Source organism: Suricata suricatta, chromosome 4 (assembly GCF_006229205.1).
Source record: "Suricata suricatta isolate VVHF042 chromosome 4, meerkat_22Aug2017_6uvM2_HiC, whole genome shotgun sequence".
NCBI lineage: Eukaryota > Metazoa > Chordata > Mammalia > Carnivora > Herpestidae > Suricata > Suricata suricatta.
Genome location: NC_043703.1, coordinates 79482286 through 79492692, shown reverse-complemented (window position 1 = coordinate 79492692; position 10407 = coordinate 79482286). Strand labels below are relative to the sequence as shown.

At 37.5% G+C, this 10407-nt stretch overlaps 1 protein-coding gene across 5 annotated transcripts in view; it reads left to right on the top strand.

Moving 5' to 3' along the window:
* Nucleotides 1–640: 640 nt before the first annotated feature.
* Nucleotides 641–10407, top strand: part of CCDC138 (coiled-coil domain containing 138) — a 124055-nt gene continuing 114288 nt past the window's right edge. For 3 of the 5 annotated variants that reach the window (XM_029937046.1, XM_029937044.1, XM_029937047.1), the window contains exons 1-5: nt 641–777; nt 2119–2152; nt 3563–3680; nt 4409–4536; nt 7986–8173. In XM_029937046.1, coding sequence (XP_029792906.1) covers nt 685–777; nt 2119–2152; nt 3563–3680; nt 4409–4536; nt 7986–8173 — 561 coding nt within the window. In that variant the 5' untranslated portion in view covers nt 641–684. The remainder of the gene's footprint in view (nt 778–2118; nt 2153–3562; nt 3681–4408; nt 4537–7985; nt 8174–10407) is intronic. The other 2 variants (XM_029937045.1, XM_029937049.1) reach the window with 2 other exon arrangements.

Genomic DNA, 10407 nt, shown 5'->3' with positions numbered 1-10407 from the left:
CTTAAAGTAGAATATAAAAGTATTTGTACACTGAGTAATATTTGATGGCAGAGTATCGGTTTAAATAATTTTCAGATAATACTTCAGTGTGATGATCTTATAAAACTTAGGCATTTGAGAAACTTTAAAGATAATCTGAAGAATCTAGGATTTGTTAGTTCGGACGTGCTGTTGAACATCCACTATTTACCGGCCGTCCATCTTGAGAGAGAGGGAGAGAGCGTAACCTGAGCCGGAATCCAGAGTTGGAGGGGTGTGAACTGAGTGAGCCACCCTGAAGTCCTGAACGCGGTCCCTCCTCCCTGAAGCCGAGGGCCGGGGCCGAGGCTGAGGCCGAGTCCCCTCCCTCGCGGGGCCGCGCCAGCTAAGGGGTAACTGCTGTGAACAACCCTGCTTTTTTGGTGCCTTGGACACGAGGGAGAGAAACTTAAGTAGCAAAACTGTAAGACAAGCAAGACAATGGTGAAGGAATCAGTCATCAAACCCTTCAACAGGGAACCTTCGCGGCACGGGGCCGCGTGAGACCCCTCAGAGCGAGGCGCGGCGGGGCTCCGGCGCGGCCCCGAGGGACGAGCGTGCCGTGCGTCCTGGCGCACTTCCGCTGCGCGAGCTCCGCCCCCGAGCATCCGGCCGCGGTGGGTTTAAACGCCGTTCCCCGGGCAGCAACGGCTGCCTGGGCTCACCATGGACCCGCGGGTCGTGAAGCCGCCGGGGCAGGACCCGGTGGTGGAGCGTCTGAAAAGCCGCTACGGACTAGCGGGCAGCCACTTCGCCGAGGTGAGGCTCCCCCGTTCCTGGCCCGCGGGCCGTTGTCTGGGGGCGTGGAGCGGCGGAGACTCCGGCCCCGGGCAAGGGAGTCCCCCGGCGGGGTTCCAGCAGCTCCGCGGGGGCCGGGGTCGCCAGAGGGTGGCTGCCTGGGCACAGGTCGTCTGTGGCCGCGGGTGCTCCGCGTGTGGTAGAAACGAATTTTCTGACACAAACTCCCGCGCTATGAACTCCGGAAGGTTTGTGTTATTACAGGCATAGTCCGGCACTGGAAAGTGTATCTAAACTCTTTTCAATGGCTTGAGTTCAGAAAGCGATTTTAATTCGTTTAAAAACCTTCCTATTTTGAAATAATTCCAAACTTGCAGGAATATACAAGGAACTCTTTTGAGCACTTTGCGTGGATTTGCCAGTTGTTAAAGTTTCGCCACATAGGCGTTACTATTCATATTTTTGACTTTCCATACAGATATTTTTCCCCTTTAATTAAGGGTAATTTGCAGGTGCTGTGACACTTTTACCCCCAAATATAAATACTTAAGTTTATTTTCTAGGACTAAGAATATTCTCGTATATCTGTAGTAATAATAAGTTGAGGGAACTGATCATTTATACAATAATACATAACATACAGTTCGCATTCAAATTTCATTTCACCAGTTATCTCAATAATGTTCTTTAAAAAAAAAATTTCTGGTGCAGATAAAATCTAAAACTGAGCATTGCATTTGGTTTTTTCTTTTGTTGCTTTTAATCTGGAACAAGTTCTTAAGCCCTTGTCTTTTATAACGTTGATTTTCTTTTTTTTTTTTTTTTTTTAAAGAGAGCAAGCAGAGCTATAGAGTGGGGCAGAAGGAGAATCTTAAGCAGGTTTAAAGCTAAATATGAGCCCAGCGCCAGGCTTGATCCCATGCCCCACCAGGATCATGACCAGAGCCAAAACCAGGAGTAGGTTGCTCAACCGACTGAGCCACCCAGGCACATCTAATGTTGTTATTCTTGAAGAGCACAGGAAACTGTGTATTGGACTGTCCCTTAATTTGAGTTTCTCTGATGACTATTACTCATGGCTATATGGTTATGCATTTTTGGCAGAAATACTACAGGGATGTGTGGGTTGCTCTTATTCATTAGGAGACTTGTGATGTTGCTCTGTCCTGTTGTTGGGGATATTAACTTTGACGAGTTGGTTAAGGTTCTGTCTACAAGATTTGTCCACTCTAACCTTTGTATTTAACCTCTCTGTACTTAGAATATAATTTGTGGGGAACTCTTTGACTGTAGATTGATTCTTAATATACAAATTAAATATATCTTTTCTTTCTTAAGTATAATTTTTCAAATTTTGATCAGGCTAAATGGAAGAGAAGATTTCTAACCTCCCCAGGTAAGCTGATAGAATATTTGGGGGTTTTAACAAATTTAACAAATTTAATTTGAGAGAAAACATTTCTTAAATGTTTAGACGTAAGACTAAGTGCCAGATATCTTGCGATATTAAGCTTTTTCAATCAGGTAATGAACTGATAGTAGTCAAGATTTTGTGGGTAAATGTGTTAGATGTCTTTAAAATCAAATTGAATTAATTTTTTTTTTTTGGTGCTTCTATTGCAATTTTTTTTTTTGCCTTTAAAATTGCTAAAAGTTAAACAGTATATTGGGTAAAGAAAACTAACTGCTATTTTTTTTTAAGGCATAGACTTTCCAAGTTATGAGATAATAATTGTTGCACTAGGAGAATTTATCAAAGGTACTTGATAAAGATAATTATATTGTGAGATTGGGTGCATTGGAACATTATGTGGCTATCTGGAAGTAATGTATAACTAATTAACCATTAGGTTTTTGATTTGTTTGTACTTCTTTGGTGATGTCTTTACTAGTAAGTACAGTCATTGACTTTTGTGCTGATTGCAACAGAAACAGTATCTTTAAAAGTTTATTAGAGTACATTTGAGAATTTTATTTTTTTCCAAGTTTATTTCATTTTGAAATTTTGTAAACATTCTTTTGAAACATTTCTTCAGTATGAAAAAAAGACCAAATTATTACTGAGTCTAATATCTTAAAATTGCATTTTAGTTTTGAGATTTACCCTAAAATTTCCAACTTTCTAAAATATAACACAAAGTATAACTCATTTAATTTTTGAGGTATGTTAGAGAAGGGTGCATACATTTAAAAATGTGGTTGGTTCAGTCAGAAGGGCATGTGACTCCTCATCTTGGGTTTGTAAATCTGAGCTGTAGAGATTACTTAAAACCTTAAGGGAAAAAAAGTATAAATTTCTTATCAGAGAAGCTCTCTTTGCCTTTCAGTCTCTGAATTTAGATATAGGCTAATAGTCTGTTAAATGTTTAATGCTTAAAATATATAAAATTAAAAAATAAGGTGTTTAATGTTTGAGACAGATGAAATCATTATTAGGTAGGAAGAAGGCTGAATTCTGAGTTTTAATCTTTCCGCTTCTTGGTTCTGTTACTTGGATAATGTCACGAACTTCTTTGGTCCTTAGACTTCCTACCATTAGAAAACGGTTAAAGGCATCTATTCTGCTTACTTCAGAGTAAGCTAGTTGTTGCTAGGATCAAATAAGGTAATAAATGAAAGAGCATTTTGTAATTAGTTAAGTGCTATATTAATATAAGATTTGATGTCTGTTTTCTGAGGTTTGCATTACAGAGACATACAGATAAGAAATCTTTAGGTAATTTTGCCCTCTTACCTTTAGAAGCTAGAATGAGATTAGTATCTGATCTTAGTAAGTAATCTCTGCTATTTTCTCTTTTGTTAACAGATGATTTGGATATCTTCTCATCTGGAGATAAAGTTGGTTCATCATTAAGATGTTACTCTGAAAGAAAGCATTGCATAACACCACTTTGTAGTTCATTCAGACAATTAAATGTGAATTGGTAAAGTACCATGAATCCTTACTTTGGCTATTCCCTCAGTGTCTTAAAAAACTGGGAGATTGAGGGTGTTTGTTTATGTCTTTGGCTTTTTTTTTTTTTAAGAGGCAGTAACAGTCTGGAGTTTGCTGAATGGTTGTAGAGACTGACTTAATAATTTTTACTGAGAATCTTTGTGATAAAAGCATGAACCTAGTATTTCATTGGTGGTATAATGGAAAGTTATTTACACAGTATAAAAGATGATTATTTTTGTGGTTATTCATCCAGGACCCAAATGAGGACCCTACTCCCTTTCTTTCTTTTTTTTTAAAGGATCTAGGATAAAAATTGTTTTGCTTTACTAGTTATGTCACCTGTTAGTTATCTTAATTCTTTAGGATTCAGCTTCTTCCTGTTAGACATGACTATTTTAGTTAAAATTATAGCTGAAAGTACCTGTTATATTGACCTCACAGAAGTATTAGGAATCAAAGGAAAGAGACCGGCCGTTGTAGAACATTCTATACCTATATGTCATTTTAAATTATGCCCAGTTGAATATGTAGAAAGATATTTGTAGTGAGTTTTTAGATCATTGACTGTTACTTTTTACATTTTTATGTTTTCCATTTTAAAATGTTTACTTGTTACTTTTTTTCAATTTTTGTGCTGTTAATATTTGAAAAGCACTTTTTTTTTAATGCTATAGAAAACTTCCAGAATGCTGTGATAGAATTTTTTTTTTAAAGCCTAGATGATGAACTGGATTCTTTTCAAGATTTGAAGCAAAAAAAAGCAAATGAAGAGTTAATTGAGAATGATCATGGAGTTAGTACCTCCAGGATAACCGAGCAATATTTTAAAGACCTAAAAAAAGGTAAAAAAGATACTCATTTTAGAACAATCATTTCTTTCTTTTGTCTTTCTTTTCTTTCTTTCTTATTTTCTTTCCTTTTAATGTTTTATTTATTTTTGAGAGAGAGAGAGAGACAGCACAAGCCAGGGAGGGACAAAGAAAGAAGACACAGAATCTGAAGCAGACTCCAGGCTCTGAGCTGTAAGCTGTGAGATCATGACCTGAGCCAAATTTGGACACTTAACGAACTGAGCCATCCAGGCGCCCCTAGAACAGTCATTTAAAAAGTAGCTTTGTTAAGTAGAGAACATAAAACTTATCCTCTAGTAATAACACTGGTTCTCAGGTGTCTATATATTTCTGTGCTCTACATTACTACCATGAGGCAGTAATTGTGCTTATTAAACTAAAGGAGAAGAGAAAGATAAAACTTCATTATTTTCCAATAGTGTTCCCATACTCTCAAAACCTACCAAAATAGTTAACATACTGTGTAGTATTGGTTTTAGGAGTAGAATTTAGTAATTTATCACTTACACACAACACACTGTGCCCATCTTAACAAGTGCCCTCCCTCCTTAGTACACAGTATCCATTTGGCACATTCGCTTCCCCCACCTCCCTCCAGCAACTCTCAGTTTGGTTTCTGTATTGTAAGACTCTCTTCTGCTTTGTCTCCCTCTCTGATTTTATCTTATTTTTCCTTCCCTTCCCCTATGTTCATCTGTTTTCTTTCTTAAATTCCACATGTGAGTGAAATCATATGATACTTATTTTTCCTCTGATTTACTTCGCTTCATACACTGTAGTTCCATCCACATCATTGAAAATGGCAAGGTTTCATCCTTGTGGATCACTGAGTTATATTCCATTATATATGTGCTGTAGTGCATGTGCGGGCGTACAGAAACAGGGACACGAGGATAAGGGAATGAAGAAAAGAGAGCTAAAGGATGGGGACGGGAGGGACAACATGAGTGATGCCCATATTGCCGCTTTATTTCTCACATCCAAGTAGTTTATACACAACACAGACACAGCTGTGAAAAGACTTTTTTCTTCTAGATAACGTTTTCTCTGTTCTTACTGTTATTGTTGTACCACACTTCCTGGAAACAATACTGCCTTAACAATTGCCAAAGCTTGAGGGACATATATCCAATTAACATTTTAACTCAGGTGATTTAACTTCTGAGGAACTGGAACAGCTGCAAGGGTTGTAAGGGCACGAGAGCTTTTGCTCCATCACACTCTTCCTACTGGCTCCTTGCTGCTGCTTCCCACAATGTGCAGGTAGATGTAGATAAATAGATAGAGATATAATCTTCTTTATCCATTCATGAGTCTATGGACATTTGGGCTTTTTCCATAATTTGACTATTGCTGATAGCGCTGCTATAAACATGGGGATACATGTGCTCCTTTGACTCAGCACTCCTGTATCCTTTGGAAAAATACCTAATAGTGCAATTGCTTGGTCATAGGGTAGTTCTAGTTTGAATTTTTTGAGGAACTTTCATACTGTTTTCAACTAAGTACTTTTTATAATTTCTTGAGGTTTTTTTTAGTAGCAGTATTTGTTAGGGAGTCAGTAAATATTGTGGTAGATTTGAATAATCCTTTAATATTTTAAGATAGTACTCCAGATTACTTAAGGTATGACTTCTTCAGAAACTCTCTGCCCATTGATGCATGTCATAGTTTTGTCAGGATTTCAGGGCACACAGAGATGGCTTCCTCTTGGCTGTAAGACTGCGGGCACGATTGCCCCTCAACAGCCTCCGTGCATCTTTTCTGGGTGCACACTTCTGCGTGCAGCAGACACTCATGTCCCCTTCCTGCTCCCATCATCCTCTCTGCTCCATTCACGCAGTGGTCATCTCTTCTGAGCACACATTGTGTGAGTGCAGCACAAGGTCATTTCCCCCTTCCTGCTCCCATCATCCTCTCTGCTCCATTCACTCAGCGGTTGAGGAAAATGAAAAGTAATTCTGCCTGGACTTGTGTGTCTTGCTACATGGTGGATTTTTCCCACTGAAAAACAATTGAAAATACAAGATAATGTGGAAAAAAAAGTTGAGTATATTTAAAAGTTGATATAATTAAGGAATATTTAAGCTACAGATTGTGAGATGGGAATGTAGAAAGGCAACCAGAGCACTGAAAGTGTCTTTCACTTTAAGGGTGTTTGCTGAACTTAGTAAAGTGAAACTTTTTCTTTTTAAAAATCCATGTTATTTTTTTATTTTGGCTCCCTAGGGTTTGCCAAGAAGGGGAGTAAAATAGTAGACCCCTTCTTAAAATTGGAGTTTCTAGGAAGGCTAATGCAAGTTAAAAACCACTGCTTTCAATATTAACAGAGAATAAATTCTGACAATACAGTGTTGGCAAAGAAATGGAGCAAGAGGAACTTGTTCATCCACTACTGTTGGGAGAGTAAATTAATATAACCACTTTGAGAAGCATTTTGGCATCACTAGCACCGTTGAACTACTGTGCCTTGTGATCTGGCAGTGTTGCTGTTAGTCATATACCCTAGCGAAACTCGTGAATATGTATTCCAAGAGGCATATTCAAGACCCATAGAGCATCTATATAGACAGCTCAAGTATCAAGCTATAGTAGAATGTTGACATATAAAAATATAAAATAGGATAAACTAGTATGGATTTTTGACCTGATTTTGTCATCACACAGGAACATATTTAAAGGAGACTATAGAAATTACATAATTGCATCATTAAATGATTATAGACGTTATATAAAACTTCAAGCAGACAAACAAAACAAAAAAATAGGCAAAACAAATAAAGCCTTAATTTTTTTTTTTAACCCAAGCAGTAAAAACTTAAAAAGTAAAGCAGTGATTAATGATTTGGCATAGTAGTTAATTTGGTTTAAGGGAGAGGAGTGAATATGATTGGGGGTTTCTGATGTAACTTTCCATTTCTTGGCCTAGACAGTTAATACATGAATGTTTTCCTGCACTTTAAAATCTATTTTGAAATAATTTCAGACCTATAGAAAAGTTGCAAAAAGAGCGGAGAGAATTTCTGTAAGACCTTCACACAAATTTTCTAAATGTTAACATTTTACCATATTTACTGTATAATTCTCTGTGCAAGTCTCTACTTAGAGACTTCTTTGTTTTGTTTTGTTTTGTTTTGTTTATTTTGAGAGACAGCTTGAGTGGGGCAGAGGGGCAGGGGGAGAGAGAGAGAGAGAGACAGAATCCCAAGCAGGGTACATGCTCAGTGCAGAGCCTGACACATAACTCAGTCTCATGATTGAGATCACTACCTGAGCCAAAATCAAGAGTCAGACCCTCAGCCAACTAGGTCACCCAGGCAGCCCAATACTTGGAGACTTTTTAACAATGCTGTAATTCATATGTAAAGTATCTTCCTGAAGATTACTCTGAAATATTTAAAACTGTAAATTAATAAGCTTGATTTTTTTTTTTTTTTTAGCAGTTGCCCAGCCAACTAATTTGGCTTCAAACTCAGGAAATTGGCCTGAATGTTGTAGTGATGCAAGTGACTGTCCTTTGAGGCGTGTTAGCTATCCGACATCTGAAGCACCAAACAAGCATACACTACTTCCACGTCAGATTAATCAGATATATGATGAATTATTTCAGATACATCAGAAACTGCAGGTAAGAACTCAAAACATGTATTTATGTTCTAAACAGCAGACATTTATAAAATTTGAATAGAGTGTTTCATTTTAATTATTTTGGGTAAGTCTGTTGAGATAAGGTAAGAAGGGAACAGACGTTTATTAAGAGTTATTGAAAGGAAATTTTATAGCTGAGGGAAAAATATAAATGGTGTTTTAAGAACTGATATATTTCTCAGATTTCAGACTCTTTTGGTGTTTCATGTTTATTTCATTATTTCCATCCCATCCTTGCTTTTTGATATAAAATCTGGTAAAGTGTGCTTTTTTTTTTTTTAAGAGTTTATTTATTTATTTTGAGAGAGAGAGAGAACAGGCAGGGGAGGGGCAGAGAGAGGGACAGAGGAGCCAAAGCGGGCTCTGTAGTGACAGCTTAGAGCCCGGTGTGGGGCTCAAACTCACAAACTGTGAGGTCATGACCTCAGCTGAAGTCAGATGCTTAACTGACTGAGCCACCCAGGTCTCCTTAAAATGTGCTTTATGAAGTAGTGTTCCTGATGCATTGTTTTAAATACCTACACGTAAGACGTTCTCTTGTCACTACTCAACAAAATTCAGTTCAGAACGCTGATCTTTTGTCTTTTGGGGGATTTTTTTATTTCTAAAAGATGTAATTCATAAATTTATCAAGTGTCCACCAGATGGGAGTACAACAGGAAGCAAAAGTATGTATAATACACCATTCCTGACTGAAATTGTTCTAGCTGGAATTATGCTTATGTTTGTTTATAATGAACCAATATTTAAAAATCTCATTTTGTCTAAATAGTTCAGATTATAATTACCATAGCATTTCAGAAAAAGATTTTTTTTGGCCTAAAATCATTGGGAAAAAGCTCAAGGGGGGCCTCGTGTGGTAGTTGACTGAGGTAAACTTTAGGGAGGAGTTGGGAAGGACATTCCAGGTGGCACAGAGTTGGAGGTGCAAGGTTTTTGGGAAGGAGTGGTTTGTCAGTTGACTTTATTCACCTGTCTGAGGAAAGAACAGCCAGGATGGCTGCTACATGTTTAAAAAAAATGTTTTTAAGAGAACTTTTCATTTATTTATTTTTAATGTTTTTGTTTGTTTATTTTTAATGTTTGTTTATATTAGAGACGGAGAGACAGAGGGCTAGTGGTGGAAGGGCAGAGAGAAAGGGAGGCAGAATCCAAGGCAGGCTCCAGGCTCTAAGCTGTCAGCACAGAGCCCGACGTGGGGCTTGAACCCACGAGCTGTGAAGTCATGACCTGAGCTGAAGTCTGACTGAGCCACCCGGGTGCCCTGGCTGCTACAGGTTTTTAAGCAAATGAGTGACAGAGTAACAAGTAATGCATTTGGATTCTTTTACTAATACTTTATAAGATAGAAAACAATTAGGGAAAAAAAAGAATAAGTAAGTTTATAAAGATACATCATTTACTGCAAACACGATATAGATATGAATATTTAATTAAAAATGAAGTGCAGTGGATTAATCTAGTTGAATCTAACATTTTTGGTCATCTGTTGTATTGGTTATCATTAAGTATACACATTATGTCATACTCTGATTTCATTCAACATGAACACTTGCTAACATGTATTTACGTGCTTAGTGTTGAGTATATGGAAATAAATAAAATATATATGGTTCTTGTCACACATGGCTTATTAAAATCAATTGTGAGTACTCATTTAGTTATAATTTTATAAATTTAAGTAAACAATATAGGTACAGTATGAAACCTGATTGGGATAGATTGAAAGGTCAGATAAGGTTTTCTGAGAAAGGAACATTTAAATTAAACTCTGGAGGAAGAATAGGGGAGATGAGCCCTACTAGAATGTGATGGTTTAGTATGAGAAGCACCAGAAGCATGATAATATATTCATTCAAGGAAATTGTAGTAAGTAACAGGATCTTTAGAGCAGGGGAATTGCTTAATCTAATGTATGCTTATTAAATCAGTGGGCTGGGGGGGCACAGGTAGGGAGGTTGTAATTATGCAGGTGAGAGGAAACAGTAAGTTGGACTGGATAGTGGCAGAGAATTGGCATTGAATAAATTACAGACAGCTTTGGAGGTAAAACTGGCTTTGGTGTAATTAGTTGAATGTGGCATAGGAGAATAGAGGCGTCTGTAGTGACTCCCGTATTTCTGGTTTGTACAGTTTAGAAGAATAGAGAGAAAGGTCAAGATTTTAGTTTGGAATGGATTAAGTTTGAGAATATAATGGAGACATAACGTAAGT